Genomic DNA, 21,334 nt, shown 5'->3' with positions numbered 1-21,334 from the left:
CCCTTGCCTGTGGGCATGTGCCCAGCAACCTGACCGGGCAGGTGTCTTTCTGGTGAATCAAATAAAACATGGGCTTGTCCTTTGTATGTCATCTTTTTTTTTTTTTAGTTCATTTTGGGGCCCCTCCACTACTAGATTTTTCAAAAGTATCTGTCCTTACCAAGAGCTACAGAATCCTTACTCTTTAGTCAGTAGTCACGGTTGTCTTACAAAAATGCTCCAAAAAAAGCCATGAAATCACCTGGCACCTGGCAAGGTTCCCACTCAGGGTCTCACCCTTCCACTCACAAAGGAGCTCATTGGTACAAATCATTAAAGCCATGCCTGTCCTCTGAATAGGTGATTGAAGGTAGGGAGGATGACAAGGCCTACTTTAATAATTCCTGTGAAGACTGAAGAATGTAATGAAAGTAAACAGCAGAGAGCAGTGCCTGGTCCATATGAAGCCAGATAAATTGTGCTTTTATTATTATAAAATGGGCTGTGTGTAAGATTTGATTTTAAAAAGGATTTTGCTGCTAAAACTATGCTGAAAACAATTATTAGAACTCAGGTTTTTGATAGTTCAGCCTAAGTGAATGAGAAGCGGAATTTGTTGTTGTTCAGGCAGTCAGACAAGTCTGACTCTGTGACCCCATGGACTGCAGCACACCAGGCTCCCCTGTCCTTCACCATCTCCTGCACTTCATTCAAACACATGTCCATTGAGTCGATGATGCTGTCCAGCCATCTCATCCTTTGTGGCCCCCTTCTCCTCCCGCCTTCAACCTTTCCCAGCATCAAGGTCTTTTCCAATGAATCAGCTCCTTGTATCAGGTGGCCAAAGTATTGGACTTGCAGCTTCAACATTAGTCCTTCCAGTGAATATTCAGAGTTGATTTCCTTTTGGACTGACTGGTTGGATCTCCTTGCAGTCCAAGGGACTCAAGAGTATTCTCCAGCACCACAGTTCAAAAGCACTGATTCTTTGGTACTCAGTCTTCTTTATGGTTCAACTCTTATATCCACACATGACTACTGGAAAAACCAGAGCTTTGACTATACTGTCCTTTGTCAGCCTAGTGATGTCTCTACTTTTTAACACACTGTCTAGTGTGGTCATAGCTTTTCTTCCGAGGAGCAAGGGTCTTATGAACAAGGCATGGGGATGGCTCCGAGGCACACCCTCCTTCCTGGGGTTGATGGACCGGGTGTGCTAACGACATCCATCAAGGAGAGGGAGCCAGACCGCACAGGGGGTTTAAATTTTTCTCTAAAGAAGGGGGCTCCAAACTGCCCATGGTGAGGTCACGGCTAGTAAACCCTCGTCATGAATCTCGTCCCTCACATAACTAAAAATAGAAAAGATGCTGCCTCATCCTCAGTGGGTTCACAACACTGCTGAAAATGAAGGCCAGGACCCCAGGGAAAAGGGATGAAGCTTATATTGTCCTCTCTTCCTGAGCCTGCGGGGACCCTGTTGTGGACTTTGGACAGCTGGCCACTGAAACAGTCACGGCTTAAAGACCACCAGATGCCCCTACTATCTGTACACAGACCTTTGAGCACCCCAGAAAACTGAAATGATGAGATGGGGAAAAGGATGAATGCCTAATGTCAAGGGGATCAATCAACAAAAGCAAAGTGAAGAAAGGACACTTCACTGCTATAGTTGATGGAGTTTAAGAAACTGGTAGAAAAATTTAAAAATATACATCTTAAATGACCAATTTCCATGAGTCTGGACTAGTTCATCTAGCACTCTAGAAGCTACGGGAGACAAACTAAATGTATGTTACTTTTAGACGATTATTCAGAAAATCAAAAGAAGAGTATCAAAATCATTTTTTTTTTTTACACACAAAATTCATAGAAGAAGTCGTTAAGCAGTAAATAACTAATTTAGTTCTTTGCACTTAAAAAGACTGATGTGTTAGTAAGTTTTGAAATTTCAATGTAGGCCCTTCTGGACCTTGGTTAAAATGGGTTGTTAGTAAGGATTATTTGAGATATAATCACTGGATGGCATTTGCAGTTGAAGAAGAAGAAACATGAGCTTTGGACCCAGTCATCACAGAGTCAGGAAGCTAATTCATGGAGCAGGACCCAGTTATCACAGAGTCAGGAAGCTAATTCATGGAGCAATTAGTGAAATCTGTAAGCAACACACCCAGAAATTCAGTGACATACAACTGAAAGCAACATGCTGGGGTGCATGCTATAAAATGTTGTGTCAAGATAAACTGGTGCTGTCGCTACGCAGAACAGTTTGGAGGCTCCTCAGAAAACTAAAAATACCAGCAATTTTAACTGGTCCAGCAATCCCACTCCTGGGCATATATCCAGACAAAACTATAATTCAAAAGGACACATGCACTATTTATAGTAGCCAAGACATGGAAACAACTGAAATGTCCGTCCATACGTGAATGGATAAAGACGTGGTGCATGTATACACAATGGAATACTACTCAGGCATGAAAAGGATGAAACAATGGCATTTGCAGCTACATGGATGGACCTAGGGATGATTACACTAAGTCAGTCAGATCATTCCAAGTCAGATCATCACTAAGATGATCATTCTGAAGTAAGTCAGACAGAGAGAAACAAATACCATATGCTATCACTTATGTGCCGAATATAAAATACGACACTGCTGCTGCTGCTGCTAAGTCGCTTCAGTCGTGTCTGACTCTGTGCAACCCCATAGATGGCAGCCCACCAGGCTCCCCTGTCCCAGGCAAGAACACTGGAGTGGGTTGCCATTTCCTTCTCCAATGCATGCAAGTGAAAAGTGAAAGTGAAGTCGCTCAGTTGTGTCTGACTCCTAGCAACCCCATGGACTGCAGCCCACCAGGCTCCTCTGGGGATTTTCCAGGCAAGAGTACTGGAATGGGGTGCCATTGCCTTCTCTGAAAATACAACACAAATGAACTTATCTACAAAACAGAAACACACTCGCAGACACAGAACACAGACTTATGGTTGCCAAGGTGGGAGAGGGTTACCCTGGGAGTTTGGGGTCAGCAGATAGAAACTAGTATGCACAGAATGGATAAACAACAAGGTCCTATTGTATAGCTTGGGGGATTATATTCCACATCCTGTAATAAGCCATAATGGAAAAGAATATATATGTAATAAACCATGATGGAAAAGAATACATATCTGTAAAACTGAATCACTTTGCTGAACACCAGAAACCAACACAACATTGTAAATCAAACGTAAGTCCGGAAAAAGATGAACATGTAGCGTTAAGAGAATAAGGCACAAAGTCATCTGTGAGAGCCGCAAAATGCCATGGAAAGTTTGTCCATGTGGTCTAATCAGTTTCTACTGGCTGGGAGTTTTCTATCAAAGGCTGCCAATTTTTACCCCATCAGGAGAGACTCAGGTATAGAATCTAAACAAGGAGAATAAAGTCTATGGTGGAAGAGGAAGTGGAAGGCACAGGCACTGAATCGGTAACAGCACACAGGAAAACAGTAAAAACAATAAGAACCCGGGAGATGTGCTTACCGGCAGGAAAAACAAATTTTGCGCACGCAGAATTGCTGCCTGGTTACTTGCGCCAGAAAGACTTGTGTTGGACGCGTTGGCAGTCGGAAGAATTGTTTCCTCTGAGTCACTCAGGAAAAACTGCAAAGAAAATGTTTCTGCAATGAATCAGTGCAAAGGAGAGTAAAGGGTTAGCAGGTGGGGGCTCAGCTTACTAAGGACATGTTTCTTCGGCTCATTGAGCAGCGTTGTGGGGACCTTTCAGCCTCTTTACTTCACTGCTAATCCCTTCATCTTCTCTTTGAGGCTCTGGAAATTTCTATCGAATAAGTAAGGAACTCTTGCTGTGCTCCACAATGCACAGTGAATTCCAGAACTCCCAGACTGATGTTAAAGAAAACAGAAGCACCTCTCTTAAACAGGAATTTAAAATGAACCAAGCACAGGGAAGACAGCTTTGTTAGAATGACGTTGGAGGCTGTCGTTGCCATCCGCACAGTCAACTCTCCATCATGAGATGGGAGTCTTCACTCTGTGTTTTTGCAGTATCTTCACCTTCACCAAATGCATCAGTGGAGTCTCCTGAATTTTGTATCTTAAGAAAATAAATTAATTTTATGGGAAACATGCAATAGCTGACGCCAACATTTGCTTCTACTATTTGTGAGTGAGTGGCAGCTCAGGATCACCAGGGGTAAAATGGGAGAGAAAGGATGCTCTCAGGACTATTGGAAAGGGGGTCCTAATTTAAAAAGGAAGCAATCCTGAGAAAATAAATATGATTAGCTCTTATAGGGGCTTTCCCACTGGCTCAGCAGTAAAGAATCTGCCTACAAAGCCAGAGATGCAGGTTTGATCCCAGGGTCAGGGAGATCACCAGGAGAAGGAAATGACAACCTACTCCAGCATTCTTGCCTGGGAAATCCCATGGACAGAGAAGCCTGGAAGGACACAGTCCATGGGGTCACAAAGAGTTGGACACGACTTAACGACTAAACAACAATAGTGGGTACCAACAGCAGCACCCAGAAGGAAACGGCCAGTCAGTTAGCAAGGGAGGAAAAATTCAATCTCTTTCTTTCTGTTTCTCTCTCCTTCACTCACCCGCTCTCCTCTGTTTCTCTCTCTGTCTCTCTCTTTCCTGGAGAAGCTACCATACAGATTGCTTAGGATCAGTCACTTTCTATCCTGTGACTGTGGGTCAGACAGCTGTTCAGTGAAGATGAAGCAGAGAATCGTGGGCCAGGTTCCCTTATGAAAGATATCCCTCTCCTCCATGAAACTAGGCTAGGCGTTCTGCCAGGGCTCGCCATCTATGCTCAAGGTCTAGAGAGGAAAACTTCCCTGCAGTTTCTGCTGTTTTGTTTGTCCTTGTTTGATGGCGGGCTTCTTGTCAAAGACCTCCAGCAATTTACTTAGGTAAATAAGAAGGCATTTGTTTAATATACTCTTGAGAACATTTCCTCTCAGATTCCAAGAATGGTTCTAGATACAATGTTTCTGCACATTATATATTTTGATAAAATGCTGCAAAATACTAATTTAAAAGTCAAATAAATGTAGATTTCTTTATTTATGAATTGTTGTTGTTTGGTCACTAAGTTGTGTTTGACTCTTTGCGACCCCATGGACTGCAGTATGCCAGGAGATATTATTATTTACTATTAATACTAAATAATTTATCAAAAATGTCACAAACCCTGGATGAAATATAAATGTGATGATAACTTGGAAAAAATATAACAGGAAAAAAATGGAGTAATTGGTGGCCAAATACAAGACTCCAAAATGTAAAAATTTAGATTTGATAGACCCAACATACATTTGATTTAAATACTAATGGAAACAACAAATAGAAGGAGACCATTTAGATTGACAGGTTACTAGTCTCAGGAATCTGAGATCTTAAAATAATTAAAGAAAAAACCTTCTTAATTATATCAGCATAAAAAGAAGAAAATAAATGAGTAATAATATATCCTGTGAAAGCTTTGTCTTGCAAGAAGGCTCTGAAATAGTAGGATGGTTGAACTTGAAAAGCAGTGGAGAACTTTAATTACCACATTCAGGAATGCTTCATTAACCCCCTTCAGCTACTTTTTTCTGGTATTTAATTAACTACCCCTAAAATCAAGACCTCTTCGTTCTGTCTCTGTGGCTTCACACTGCATTTTGCAACCGATTTTCCTCTTCTGTCTCCTTAGCCACTTAAAAATAACAAACTCCTAATTACAGCCAGGCCAAGCTTGAGGGTTATCAATCCCACATCCTTCTCCCTCCTGGGTTAAGGTGCCACAGTTTTCTGCACAGAATGCATTTCTAGTTTCATAATTATTTAGGGGAACTCCTCTCTGGACCTATTTTAGTATTTCTACAACCTTTGCCCTAGTTGGGAAAATGGTATTCTCAAACCAGACAAGATATCCCAACTAAGTGCATATTTTTTAGCCCTCCTTCCAAATGTTACATTTCCCAGACAATGTAAAGCACCTCAGAATTATGTTTGTCAAACAATATGAAATTGTGAACATGCAATTTAATACCGTGCTTGTGCCCGATAACATCATTGCTTATCATTTGGTTGGAGTTAGAAGTAATTATCCAATTAGAATTAGATGATCAATTAACCACTAGTTAACCATGGCTAACTCTGTGTCTAGGTGGCTCACAAATCTGGGCTATTTATAATTATTCTCTGCAGTTTCTTGGAGAAGGTGCAAAATGTTGGGAGGCATCACGTGATCAAAGTGTCAAAATGTCAGAAAAAAAAGGAAGAGGATTTGAGCTTCTCAGACACGGCTCTGAATAGACAGCTGGGAGCGAAAATGGAACAAAACACACAGGTCTCTTGCTATTTGATACCCCAAACCCTATATGTGGGGAAAAAAAAAGTCAGGATAACTGGTTGGTTTTCTCTACTTTTTATTGGAGCATGGCGTTTAAAATGTCCTGGTAATATCTCACAACTCATTTGAAATGAAGCTGACCTGGACATTTTATCATTTATGTTAGTGTGTGCATGTATGCGAAGTCACTTCAGTTGTGTCCAACTCTTTGTCACCCTCTGGACTGTGTCAGGCTCCTCTTGATATGGGACTCTCCAGGCCAGCATACTGGAGTGGGTAGGCGTGCCCCCCCAGCGGATCTTCCCCACCCAGGGACTGAACCTGTGACTCTTCTGTCTCCTGCATCGGCAGGCGGGTTCTTCGCCACTAGCACCACCTGGGAAGCCCACGGTAGCCTGTTGCTGCTGCTGCTAAGTCACTTCAGCCGTGTCCGACTCTATGCGACCCCACAGACGGCAGCCCACCAGGCTCCCCCGTCCCTGGGATTCTCCAGGCAAGAACCCTGGAGTGGGCTGCCATTTCCTTCTCCAATGCATGAAAGTGAAAAGGGAAAGTGAAGTCGCTCAGTCCTGTCCGACTCTTTGCGACCCCATGGACTGCAGCCTACCAGGCTCCTCTATCTGTGGGATTTTCCAGGCAAGAGTACTGGAGTGGGGTGCCATCGCCTTCTCTGATGTTAGTGTGTAATGAGAGGTAAAAGAACACCATCCCTATTGACCCTGGCTCTTACAAAGGCTCTGAGACTTCAGCTCAGGAGAAACATTAGTGACTGAAGATCCACATGGAGGCTCAGCATGAAGGGGCCCATCCACACAGTCAGGAGCAGAGAGAGCTGGCGGGGGGTCTCAGTCCTCACATCACCCCTGCGGCTTCTCTCTCTATCCCAAGGGAAAGGTGATGGCAAGGGGTGACAGAAAAGCAGTTTAATAAGGGCTGTTTACCACCGGCTGGAAAAATCCAGGGCAAACCGGGAGTTTTTCCCTGCTGTGAAGGGACTCAGCATCAAAGAGAAAATGAGAACCTTAAACATGTTATCTGAAGTGGGATGAGCCAGACACAAAGAGACTAACAGCAGGTATCTCATGTGTATTAGGTTTTCTAGGGTGGGCAAGTTCATCGTGGCAGAAAGCAGAGTAGACGTTACCAGGGGCTGGGGGTGAGGGGAAGTCGTTGTTCGCGGGAACAGAGCTTCTGTGTGAGACGATGACAAAGTTCTGGAAATGGATAGGGTGAGGGGAGCACAAAACTGCAGATATACTGAATGCCCCTGAATGTACACTCAACCACGGTTAAAATGATAAACTCTGTTACACATAGTTTCCCCAAAGGAAAAACAACAAGCACTGAAAACAGAAAAAGACGGAGGAGAAAGGGAAGAAAGGAAAGCATTTTTTCCTTTACCCTAAAAGAACACTCCAACATCACAGGAACCACAGAAGAGGGTCTGAATGTGCTGTGACTTTAAAATGATGACCTTCCATGAACAGAAGTCCTTAGGGCTTCCCAGGTGGCTCAGTGGTAAAGACCCCAACTGCCAATGCAGGATATGCAGGAGACATGGGATCCTTTCCTGGGTCAGGAAGATCCTCTGGAGGAAGAAATGGCTACCCACTCCAGTATTCTTGCCTGGAGAATCCCATGGACAGAGAAGCCTGGCGGGCTACATTTCATGAGGTTGCAAAGAGGTGGACACGACTGAGTGACTGAGTATGCGCACACCCAGTGCCTTAAGGAAAGCTTGCTCAGGAAGGCAGCCCCTCCCCTGAACAAAAGAGCTGCTCTTCCCCTTGGAATGTTAGTCCAGAGCCTGGATTAGCTTCACTGGGTTAATCACTGCTAACAAACAGCAATATGCAGAGTACATCATGAGAAACGCTGGGCTGGAAGAAGCACAAGTTGGAATCAAGATACCCAAGAGAAATATCAGTAACCTCAGATATGCAGATGACACCACCCTTAAGGCAGAAAGTGAAGAGGAACTAAAAAGCCTCTTGATGAAAGTGAAAGAGGAGAGTGAAAAAGTTGGCTTAAAGCTCAGCATTCAGAAAACGAAGATCATGGTATCCGGTCCCATCACTTCATGGGAAATGGATGGGGAAACAGTGAAAACAGTTGCTGACTTTCTTTTTTTGGGCTCCAAAATCACTGCAGATGGTGACTGCAGCCATGAAATCAAAAGACGTTTACTCCTTGGAAGGAAAGTTATGGCCAACCTAGATAGCATATTCAAAAGCAGAGACGTTACTTTGCCAACAAAGGTCCATCTAGTCAAGGCTATGGTTTTTTCCAGTGGTCATGTATGGATGTGAAAGTTGGACTGTGAAGAAAGCTGAGCACTGAAGAATTGATGCTTTTGAACTGTGGTGTTGGAGAAGACTCTTGAGAGTCCCTTGGACTTCAAGGAGATCCAACCAGTCCATTCTGAAGGAGATCAGCCCTGGGATTTCTTTGGAAGGACTGATGCTAAAGCTGAAACTCCAATACTTTGGCCACCTCATGTGAGGAGTGGACTCATTGGAAAAGACTCTGATGCTGGGAGGGATTGGGGGCAGGAGGAGAAGGGGAAGACAGAGGATGAGATGGCTGGATGGCATCATCGACTCAATAGACATGAGTTTGGGTGAACTCCGGGAGTTGGTGATGGATAAGGAGGCCTGGCGTGCTGTGATTCATGGGGTTGCAAAGGGTCGGACACAACTGAGCGACTGAACTGAACTGAACAACTTGGGAATAGGGCTGTTAGTCTAGAAACTGTATTCTTAAAAAAAGTACCAGGATAAGTTTAAAAGCTCTACTGCATTAAATAGTAGTCTCCCTAGGAAGGAGATTTTTCAAGAGGGGCTAGGGAAAAAAAAACACAGACTTACTTCTGAGAGCATCTGACCACATAAAGGTAAAGACTGGTACCCACCTCCCCAGTGGGAGAAGCCATCTTTCCTGAATGTGAATGAGGGTCCTGGAGCCCACTTCCCTTGCCTGGCACCCCCTGGGGATGCGTGTGACCCCAGGGCAGTCACAGCACCCTGCAGTGGGGCTAGGAACACTGGACCTTGTGTCTGCCTTATGCAGTCAAAATTCATGTGGCTGGGGATCTAGTAGCTGGAGAACATTTCTCTGTAAGTCATCAGATGTGATCAGAGAGGGCACTTGATGGACCAGTCCTTCCCATGATGAATAAGACATGATAAGAAAATCCAGTAACTAGGAAAAGTATTTCTTCTCTCTACCCAATGTTGGATTTTGTACTGTTTTGTGATATTTCCTTGAAACAAAAATAAGAGCCTCTGGATGGGGAAGAACCACTAAATCCATCAGGAATTGAGAAAAATAGTGGACAGGAACAAGTAACTTAAGTCTTTTCCTTGCTCCAAGGCTCTAGTCCTATAGGAGGCAGCCCAGTGAGCTGAGCCTCGTTTCATTTTTTCTCAAAGTTGATCCGTCAGACTTTTATTGTGCCTTCCGTAGACTTCTCTACCGCACTTGGCAATGCACTTCTTTCTTTTTGAGGAAGGAAAATGACACTGGAAGACATATTTTGGGTACAGAAAATGCATTTCTTCACTCCAAAGGGATTGCAGTTACTGTGAAAGTGAAAGTCGCTCAGTTGTGTCCAACTGTTCGCGACCCCATGGACTGTACAGTCCATGGAATTCTCCAGACCAGAATACTGGAGTGGGTAGCTGTTCCCTTCTCCAGGGGATCTTCCCAGCAGTTACTGTAAAAATGTGTTAATCGGTGGCTTCCTGGTGGCTCAGACGGTAAAGAATCTGCCTGCAATGCAGGAGACCCAGGTTCTATCCCTGGGTGGGGAAGATTCCCTGGAGGAGGACACGGCAAGCCACTCCGGTATTCTTGCCTGGAAAATTTCATGGACAGAGGAACTTGGTGGGCTACAGTCCATAGGGTCCCAAAGAGTCAGAGCTCATCAAACATTTATAGACAGTGACTGAACTGCCTGTCAATCACTAATTACCCTAGGAGAAATACAACCAGCTTTCACATCAGATTTGTTTCCCATTTCAATTCTGCCTTTTAAAAATTAGGTGATGAATCCTGGTTTTATAATATCAAACTAGATTTCATAAAAAAAAGTTTTCATTCATTCATTCCTCTCTCATTTAGTAACTGTGGAATGGCCCTTCCTTGTATAAAAGGTGCTTTCCTGGGATTCAAGGAAAAAAAAAAAAAAAAGACCTCACCATTAGGTGTGTGATGTTGTGTTAAATGCTGTGTCAACTTTCAGGATGTGTGCACAGGTGAGCGCACACGTGAGTGAATACACTTTGAAGGGATGTGTGCTGTGTTTAGTCACTCAGTTGTGTCTGACTCTTGGTGACCCTTTGGACTGTAACGCACCAGACTCCTCTGTATGTGGGATTCTCCAGGTGAAAATACTGGAGTGGGTTACCATTCCCTTCTCCAGGGGATCTTCCCGACCCAGGGATCAAACCTGGGTCTTCTGTGCCTACTGCACTGGAAGGTAGATTCTTTACTCAATGAGCCATCAGGGAAGCCCTCCAAAGGGATGAAGAAGCCTAATGATAAGGGCTGGGGGCCACAGGACACACACTTGGTGTATCAGAACCCCCCAGAGCTCTAGCTAGTGCTATCCTTCAAGGATGCTCTGCTTCTCCCTGCGCCACCCCTTTTCATGGTGAAGTCCACTCTTTTCAAGCTGTTCCCCCACAGCTCACTTTACCAAGCTCTTCCTGGAGCTGGCTGGCACTTTCTCCCAGAAAGCTGGCTCCCAGAGCAGCAGGACTAACGCACACAGGCTTGCTACGAAGTCCAGCATGAGGAACCCGCTTTAGGAAACACCCCTGTTTCTCCAAGGCTCCCGCCACTCCCCGTGTCTCTGTCCGTCTTCCTCTGTGGTGATGTATTCACGAACATGCCATAGCCAATGATACTGCCCGTGTGGGAAGGCTGGAGTGCGGCAGATAGTGATTCACTTGCTGAAGGGCTCTTCTGGGAAAGGCTAGTGTTCAGTTCTGCATCTCACGATCCTCACCAGGAGGCCACCCCCACCCCCAACTCTGCTGACCATCCTGGGGCCACAGTTACACTCTCCTTGGGTCATCACACAGAGAGTCCTCAGGCGGTTGTGGGGATGCCTCATGAACACAAGCCTCAGGCTGATGGTGGCCAACATCCCCTCCAGCCCTTAAGATCTGAAATCCCTCAGGAGTAGGATCATTCTCCTACTCCAGAGGGATTTTCCTGTCCAGACCAGGTACCATGTCCCAGCTCTTCCCTGGTCAGTCCTGATGATGCCTTTGTTAGAAATAAGTGCTGTCATGACCCAAGGATGCCTGAGATCTAGAAGAGAGGGTCTCCATCCCTGGGGCACCATGTCATCACCCTTGGCACAGGAAGATGGCCTTGGATGCTGTGCATGTTCAGGGGGAGGGGAGATGGGCTGGGAGAAGTCCAGGGGGAGGGCCGGGATGGTGGAATTGCCATGGTGAACGTGACACAGCAGGACAACACCACACAGGAACCCAAGACCAAGGGCCAGCTGGTCCTTGGGAAGTCTTCCGTCTGCATGGACTTGACTGCAGAGCCCTTTCTCCCAACAGACACCATCAGTTCTTACTGCACAGGCCCAGCTGGGGGCAGCCTCTTTGCAAGCTGAGCTCTGAGGCTCAGCAGGTGTGTACCAAGGAAACAGGAGTCGCAGGGACACCCCTCAATGGCCCTTGCCTTGGAAGAAGACCTACCTTAGGGCCCGCGCTTCTCAGGGGAGCTAGCAGGAGCTGGGCTGTGTAGTCAGGGGAAGCGGGAGGAGCCAGCACAGCTGCTAAGCCCACGGGAGGACACCCAGGAATCCACACTATCCCCGCCCTGATGGACAGGAAGAGGAAGAAGGGAGGGAAGCTGGTGCTTGTCTGCCACCTTCCTCCCAGGTGTCCTTAAGGTGGACTTCGAGGCAGAGTGAAGGAGAAGGGGCCAGTCTGCCCCGGCCACTGCTACCCCAGCCCGTCCGCCTGCCAGTTGGCGTCACCCTCACCTGAATCTCCAGGTGCATCCGTACAAACCGTGTGACCCATGGTATGACATTGAGGACAGATCTCAGGCAAACCGTCAAGGTCCCTGCCTACTTCTTCAGCCTTACTTTTTGCTGCTTCATAGGATACATTTCTCTCTTTGTCCTGATGCTAAATGTCTTCCCTCCTGATCTTCCCTCCATCATCCGGAGAAAACTACTTGTGTCCATTTTCAGAATTCCGTCCTGCCGGCCCAGCTCCCCTGTCCTTGCCCCACCCCTCACGCTTTCACTGTCAGACTCTCTCATAACCTCTGACCCAGCTGTCAGTTTCCTAAACTTGGCCATAAACTCTGGGGAGACAAAGTCGCTTTGGGTTCCTAGGATCTAGTGAAGTACCACATGCATATTTATGCTCAATATATGTTCTTCTTTTTTTTTTTGCTGAGTGAACACCTGGTGGTCGATGGTGATGACGTGAGAATAATTAAAAGGATGTGTCTTAATTGGCACTGATTAGTGACATGTCTGCTTTGAAGGATATACCTCTAAAAACATTGATACGGTAAGAGCAACCCCTGGTTCAGTACTTACCAAACGCCTGATGCCATCCTAAGTGTGCTAGGAGCATCACTTCATTTACCTGAAAAATCCACCTTAGCAGAGAAGTGTCAGTTCTCACTGAGAAAGTCTCAGCTTTCTCATGAGAAGTGAAGTGGAGCCTGTGGAAGCTTTTAATGAAAATTCTCCAAAACCGCCCAGCTGGTTAAGGTGGGAGTGATGGTGATGTCTGAAATCAGGCCCTTTAAAGCCCAGAGCAGCACCCCTTTCCCACTGCAGCCTCTCTAATTTGCTGATTCTGGTCTTCCTGGTGATTAGCCTGCTAACATTCGGTGGCATTTCCGTAGCTGGAGTCAGGACGAGCTAGGGGGTGGGAAGCTGCTGGAAGGAGTCTCCCTCCCTCCCTGGGGGCCTCCCCAGGAAGCACGCTTCCCCTATGCAAAGCGGTTGGATGTTGAATTTAAACAGGCATCAGTAGCTGTCGCCGAAGGAGCTATGGGGAAGGTTTCAAAATGCCACAAGATGGACCAAATCCCACGAGATGGACAGCACGTCCGGGCCATGACTCACCATATTGAACACGGCCATGGTCAATATGATGGCCGTGGTGATGACCGTCAGGGAGATCCGAGGCCAGGGCCGGTTGGCGATGATGCCCGATGACTTTAAAAGCCACAGGAGAGAAGCAGATGCTTTCTTGCTGCATTGCTAAGAGCGGAGAGAAAAAGAAACGCGTTGCTATTTTACGTATTTTTCTCAAGTTTCTCAAGGATGTTTACAACACGAGATGCACCGATCTTTTTCACACACGAGACCAGTAGATCATGTCGGCATTCTTCTTACAAGCTGGGAACAAATTCACTAAATTTCTATGACAAACTACGACATGCTTCTATGTCCTTTAAGAGAGACCTGAAATTATGTTTAAAAATTCTTCTGGTGAAGGAAAAATATGCGTCAATTAAACAACTCTGGCGGATGTGTTGGGTCTCAGATCACAGCTGTGAGGAAGCTGTTTTCAGAAATTCAGGTGATTTGTGTAGAAAACAGCCCAACGTGCAGCTAATCCTAAGAGTTCATCTGGACCACACAATACGATAGTTTGGAACCTGTCCCTGTGAAGATGAAACCCAGCGCTCTCCGCTGTGATTGTGGTGATGGCTATACCTCATCTTGTCCTGAGAGGGCTTCCCCCACGTGGAGAAGCTCTACTTTTTATTATAAAAATACTATTTTTAATTGTGTTAAAATACATAAGATAAAATACATAAGATAAAATTTACCCTCTTAACTGTTTTTTTTTTTTTTTTAACATTCTTAGGGCTTTTTAAAAAAATTGGAGTATAATCGCTTTACAATGCTGTGTAGGTTTCTGCCATACAACAAACAAGATGAATCAGCTATATGCATACTTATAACCCCTCCCTCTTGAGCTTCCCTCCCACTTCATCCATCCCACCCCTCTAGGTCATCACAGAGCACTGAGTTGCTGCTGCTGCTGCTGCTAAGTCACTTCATCGTGTCCGACTCTGTGCGACCCTGTAGACGGCAGCCCACCAGGCTCCCCCGTCCCTGGGATTCTCCAGGCAAGAACACTGGAGTGAGTTGCCATTTCCTTCTCCAATGCATGAAAGGGAAAAGTGAAAGTGAAGTCGCTCAGTCGTGTCTGTCTCTTCTCGACCCCATGGACTGCAGCCCACCAGACCCCTCCGTCCGTGGGATTGTCCGGGCGAGAGCACTGGAGTGGGGCGCCACCGCCTTCTCCGGCACTGAGTTGGGCTCCCTGTACTAGACAGCTGCTTCCCACCTGCTATCACTTCACACGTGGTCATGCACATACGTCAGTGCTGCTCTCCCAATTCGCCCCACCCTCCCCTTCCCCCGCTGTGTCCACGTCTGATCTGTAAGTCCGTGTCTCTGTTCCTGCCCTGCAAAGAGCTCGTAACCATCTTTAAGTGCGGAGTTCAGTGGTGTTAATTCTGCCCGCTTTGGGGTGTTGCCTTTCCAGGTGGTGCAGTTGATAAAGAATCCGCCTGCAAATGCAGGACACATGGGCTTGATCCTGGGTCGAGCGGATCCCCTGGAGAAGGGAATGGTAACCCACTCTAGGATCCTTGCCTGGAGAAGTCCAAGGCCAAAGGAGCCTGGTGGGCTACAGTCCATAGGGTTGCAAAAGAGTCGGACACGATGGACGTGACTGAGCAAGCACCCACGTACACCACGGGATGAGAGATGGTTAGAAAGGTCACCAGCCCTGTGGCTGCGGCACCAAGCCCCCCACGGCTGTGAAACTTTATGCAAGTTACTGACCCTCTCTGGCCTCGGTTTTTTCCTCTCTGAAATAAGAATAGCAATAGTATCTGCCTCTTTGGTTTTTTAAGAGATTTAAATGAGCTTCATAAGGTGCCCAAAACAAGACGTATGTGTTAGTTTCTCTTCTATTTGTGAAGAAAACATATTTCTCAGGAACATTTCAGGGACTAAAAATCTGTTTGCTTTATATCTGCATGCATGTGAAGTCGCTTCAGTCTTGTCCAACTCTTTGTGACCCCATGGACTATAAACCGCCAGGCTTCTCTGCCTACGGGATTCTCCAGGAAAGAATACTGGAGTGGGTTGTCCTGCCCTCCTCCAGGGGATCTTCCCAACCCAGGGATCGAACCTGTGTCTCTTACATCTCCTGCATTGGCACGGGGGTTCTTTACCACTAGCACCACCTGGAAAACCCTAGATGAATGTAAAAACCATTTTCTCTCCTTCCTACTATAGTTTTTTTTCCCGTCCAGCTCCTGGTATAAAGAGATGCAGAACATTTGTCTACAGCATCTAACCCCCTGTGGTGTGGAATCCCAGGGCTCACTCTTTGGGCAGAGTCTCCTGGGACCTCCTCTGGTTTCTCCTACAGCCTGTCTGGAGGGATGAGCCAGTGCTGCCCTGGGCTCCAGGGGCTGAACCTCAGGCTAGCGGCCAGGCTCTGCAGAGCGTCTTCCTGTTAGCAAGTCAGGGGGAGCCAGATTTATGCCTTAAGTTTCTTCTCCAAAGCATGGTTCGGATGGGGGCTGGTGATGTCCTTAAATCTGTTGTCTGAAGAGAGGCCCTTCAATGCTGTGGACATGTGGTATCATTCAGGATGACACAGCTGGAGGACGCTCACCTGAAAGTGTATCATTATCCTTCTAGCACATCCTACACTGAATAATATTAATACCACACTGAATAATATTATAATTAATAATTATTATAAATATATTTATAAATATATATTTGTAATATATTTATAAATATAATTAATAATTATTAATAAATAATTGATTGATATAATTAATAATATTAATACCTACACTGAATAATATTAATAAGCCACAGTACTTTTGAACTGTGGTGCTGGAGAAGACTCTTGAGAGTCCCTTGGACTGGAAGGAGATCCAACCAGTCCATCCTAAAGGAAATCAGTTCTGAATATTCATTGGAAGGACTGATGCTGAAGCTGAAACTCCAATACCTTGCCACCTGATGGGAAGAGCCGACTCCTTGGAAAAGACCTTGATGCTGGGAAAGACTAAGAAGAGGACGACAGAAGATGAGATGGTTGGATGGCATCACTGACTCAGACATGAGTTTGAACAAGCTCTGGGAGATGGTGAAGGACAGGGAAGCCTGGTGTGCCGCAGTCCATGGGGTTGCAGAGTCACACAACTTAGTGACAGAACAACAACAATACCATAGACCAGAGTCGGATCTACATTCCAGAGGAGAAGCTATAACAGAGTGTAAAGAGCAGAGATTCAAAAGAATATCATAGTCATCCAGCTCATATTAAAATAGAAGATGATGCATTTGGCTGGATCCTGGCAAATGACAATATTTATGTATTTGCATCCTAATTGACTAGGATTAGGGTTTTTATTTAAAAGAAAATTATTAAAATGGATGCTTTTGTGTCTGTACACAGAAACTGTCAATAGATATGATAATAAAAATCTTAAGAGCAGAAAACACAAAACTGCTATTTCAAGAGAGTGTTTAACTCTAGCTCAGATTCCATGTCACAGTCAATTAAGTAAAATATCTAGTTATTACACAAACATATTGTTGAAACTGTAAAATTTTAAAAATGACTGTTTGAATTTTTGGAGCAATGCATGGTGATGATATTGCCCAACATGCCAGCTGATGGGACTCTGTCATGTTCTGCCCATGGACTAGGCATGTGCTGAAGCAGATGTGGGCACACACACACGTTTTTCTGCTCCTGTGACGCTCTGGGCAAAGTGACACAATGCTGGCCCTAGAAACTGCTGCCTCTGTTTGCCTCCTGAATACACCGCAGACTGTCCTGGAAATCTGCCACGGTCCTATTCAGTCCTGCAAAGAGCGATCTCCTTGAAGCTGCTCACTAAAGATGCACGGGTTTGGTGCGCACTGGGCCCCAGACACCAGGTTCAGAATGAAGTGGGTTCATTTCCGTCTCTGTTGAGTCTTCCTGTGTGCCTCCAAGCCCTCATATGCAATCGTTCTTTAACCTGTTATATCATATACTCATTGTTCTCCAGGTCATAGAGGCAGGCAGCTGCCCCTATCTTTTCATCCCTTCATCAAATCGAGGCAAAGTAAATACAACTGTTCTGAAACATGGAAACTGGTAACACTGCTGGTGACAAGGGCAAGGACATAGATGGTGGTGATGGGGATACAGATCCTGAACTATAAAGACAGTGCAGGAAGAAGAGGAGGAAGATAACGACATTCGAAGTAAGAGAAGAAACCAACGATGGGGGAAAAGGAGAAAAGTACTAACAACTTAAGAGTAGAAAGAATCTGACTGAGGAAAAATGGGAACACTGATTTCATTTGTTGTTCTGAATAAAAATTACAACCTATATCCTAACTTGATACTTTAGTTCAGTTTATTCTGTTTTGGGTTAAGTATTCAAATAAAGTCCCTGATAGATAAATAGTTTTTCAAAGTTTACACCATCCTAATGAGACATTGGGTTTCTCTGGTGCTCAGATGATAAAGAATCTGCCTGCAGTGCAGAAGACCTGGGTTCCATCCCTTGGTCGGGAAGATCCCCTGGAGGAGGAATTGAAAATCCACTCCAGTATTCTTGCCTGGGGAATTCCATGGACAGAGGAGCCTGTCAGGCTACAGTCCACAGGGTTGCAAAGAGTCGGACACGACTGCGCAACTAATATGTAACAAGACACTATGGGCCTCCCAGGCGGAACCATGGAAGAAAATCCACCTGCCAATCTTGGAGGCGAAGGAGATGAAAGAGCTGCGGGTTTGATCCCTGGGTCGGGAAGATCTCTGGTATAGGAAATAGCAACCCACTCCAGTATTCTTGCCTGGAGAATCCCATGGACAGAGGAGCCTGGCAGGCCACAGTCCATGGGGTCACGACTGAGCGCGCGTGTGCGCGTGTGCACACACACACACACACAGTGAGACATTATAAATGATACAACCTCAAAGAATATTGTGGCATTTATTTAGAACATCCTCTTCATATGAAGATGAGAGCAAGCCTTGCTATCAGCTCAGGGTAATCATTCTGTTTGATCTTTGGTTTAATCACTGGCATTGTTTGGGCCAAATCTGTTTCTTTTCCGTCTTGATCATCAGCAAGGCTCACTGTATCGTATGATTGTCTCTTATTACCTAGAGCAAGCTCACTGAGCATCTTCTAGAAATGCTCTTGGCTGTTAATGCCACATCCATCCACTGATCAATATGGAATTGGTGCTAAGTATAGTGGGAGAGGCAGAAGGAGAAAGAATATAAACGTACGTGAAAACCCTACCGTGGAGTTGGTGCTGGGGATGGTGAGCAGTGTGGGTTGCTAGAAGGAGTCTGGAATGAATGCTAATGTCTTCATCCAGTACAGGCAGAAGATTCTCCACGTAAAAATAACATATTCATACACGGTGTTTTGGATTAAAAACGAAGAAAAAATATCTCTGCCAAAAATATTTCCCGTTCCTTCCTTCCTCTCTTCCTTTTTTGTTTTTTGAAACTTCTGCATTGGAAATAGTAGGTAGTCTCTGCAGTTCTGGATTCCTCATCATTCGGTGTGATAATTATTAAAGCAGATTGGGTTTGCAGTCTCATTAGTCTGTTCCTTTTTAAAATAAAACGAAGTACCCGCAAAGAAGTCTCCACTTATATAAAGTGAAATGTAATAAAGTGAGAGACGTTTCAGAAAGTTTTAAATATATCACAGTGGTTCGGTAACAAACTTTTATCATTAAAAAATAGAACTGCTCTTGTCTGAAAACCATGGTGAAGTTAGTCATGTAAACACGCACTTTTGTGTATTTGTCTAAAGGGACGCCTACCGTGGCATTTTAATTGGGCAAGGACTCTCACTGTCATGCAGCAATAATTACTTCATACATTTGGCGTCACGGAGACTGATGTGTCTACTTTAATTATTTAATTGTACTTGGACTTCCCACAGGCTTTTAGTTCTGAGGCTGGGAAAGACTGAAGGCAAAAGGAGAAGGGGGATGACAGAGGATGAGGAGGTTGGATGGCATCACCGACTCAATAGACATGAATTTGAGCAAACTCTGGGAGATACTGAGACAGAGGAGCCTGGTACACTGCAGTCCATGGGGTCAGAGTTGGACATGACTTAGTGACTGAACAACAACAAATATTTTACAAAATCATCCTGTTTCTCTCACACGCCTTGGCTGAGCCATATTCCTCTGTTATTCATCCACTGGGTGGCCCTCACAGCACCATCTACATCATGTTAGTGAAGTGAAGTCACTCAGTTGTGTCTGACTCTTTGCGACCCCATGGACTGTAACCCACCAGGCTCCTCCATCCATGGGGTTTTCCAGGTAAGAGTGCTGGAGTGGGTGCCATTGCCTTCATCGTGTTCTCTGCCTAAATGCTTGTCTCTGGCCACTTGGAGACCTGGTGGAGCCACCTCACAACTCATATGTGTGTGTGTGTGTGTGTTTGCCACACTGCACAACTTGTGGGATTTGGTTCCCTTTCCAGGGATCAAACCCAGGTTCTCAGCAGTGAAAGCACTGAGTCCTAATCACTGGACCACCAGGCAATTCCCATCACAATCCTTGCATTCCCAGAGGCACCCCAGAATTCAGCAAATAGAACTCAACAGATTCTCACTGCAAAAGCTCACTGTCTTAACAGTGGACCCAGAGAGGAATTCCTAGGGTGTAAAACAAAGAAGGAGGCTACTGATAGAAGGATGGAGACCGTGGGATTGGCCCCAGAGTGTCCTGGAACTGAGCATCAATGGGCTGGGCTTTTTATGCCCACAGGGAAAAGATGTTGTCTTGGGTCTGCAACAGGTGGGCAGCTGGGACCAAGACTGCTGAATAAAACCAGAAGCCTCAGAAGGGTATTCTCTCCAAGTGGAGAAGTCTAGAAAGTCCAAACTCTAGACCAAGAAAGTATAAATAAACTTCCAATGCGAACTCAGACTCTAAATACGGGTGTTGGTTTTGAAATCACATCATCTGCTTCATAATGAGAATCTCAAGGTGAGTGGTTACTGATCAGACCAAAAACCAGAGAAAGGTCTTGGGGCTGTGGCTGCAGCAAGAACAATGCTGCTTATGATGACACATCGCACTGCAGGATTCGGTGCACACGCCAGTGGGAGGGGCAGTCCCTACTGAACACGGTCTCACAACAAACAAGAACGTTGAGTTACATAAGGGGCTTCCCAGGTGGCACAGTGGTAAAGACTCTGCCTGCCAATGTAGGAGGTGAAAGAGACACGGGTTCGATTCCAAGGTTGGGAAGATCCCTTGGAGAAGGAAATGGGAACCCACTCCAGTACTATTGCCTGGAAAATACCATGGACAGAGGAGTCTGGCGGGCCACAGTCCATGGGGTTGCTAAGAATCAGACACAAATAAGCACGCATGCTCGCACTATGAGCTGCAGAAGACAATGGGCCGTCCAAGGAAGAATCAACAGAAATAACAGAAAATAGAATAAGTATCATAAGATTCGCAAATCAATCTGAAGTAGTCTATAAAATAAGATTAAATTTTAAAACCCCATGGATTAGAGTTCATAATGATAAGCAGTTAAGAGAAAGTAACAGCTTTACTTTATAAATGAGTTCCAGAGACTCTTTAGTGACAAACATGTAGAAATTGAGATTAAATACTCAATAGTTATGCTGAAGAGTTAGCTTTAAGGAGACAACCCGTAAAATAGCACAGAAATATAGAGATAAAACGTATGCAGCTGAGGCACAGCAGGTACAATAGAAAGATTGAACATACTTGTAATGAAAGCTTGAGAAAAAATAGACTGAGAAAAAGGCAAAATACAGGGAAATATGGGACAACGACGTCATGGACCTGGAACAGAATATGAGCTCTGGAGAAGGCAATGGCACCCCACTCCAGTACTCCTGCCTGGAAAATCCCATGGATGGAGGAGCCTGGTAAGCTGCAGTCC

General features: G+C 45.3%; 1 protein-coding gene across 2 annotated transcripts in view; it reads right to left on the bottom strand.

Moving 5' to 3' along the window:
- Positions 1-21,334, bottom strand: part of ADCY2 (adenylate cyclase 2) — a 454,409-nt gene that overhangs the window by 58,224 nt on the left and 374,851 nt on the right. For both annotated transcript variants that reach the window (XR_015148596.1, XM_086361165.1), the window contains exons 16-17: positions 13,447-13,584; positions 3,505-3,624 (exon numbers count right to left, since the gene is read on the bottom strand). Coding sequence is in view for 1 of the 2 variants with exons in the window: in XM_086361165.1 (XP_086217291.1) it covers positions 3,505-3,624; positions 13,447-13,584 (258 nt within the window). In the remaining variant the exon portion in view is untranslated. The remainder of the gene's footprint in view (positions 1-3,504; positions 3,625-13,446; positions 13,585-21,334) is intronic.

This window comes from Bos grunniens, chromosome 20 (genome assembly GCF_055505025.1).
Source record: "Bos grunniens cultivar Pamir isolate PY7600 chromosome 20, Bosgru_T2T1.0, whole genome shotgun sequence".
Taxonomy (NCBI): Eukaryota; Metazoa; Chordata; class Mammalia; order Artiodactyla; family Bovidae; genus Bos; species Bos grunniens.
The sequence above is the reverse complement of the archived record's forward strand: the minus strand, read 5'-3'. Positions and strand labels throughout refer to the sequence as shown.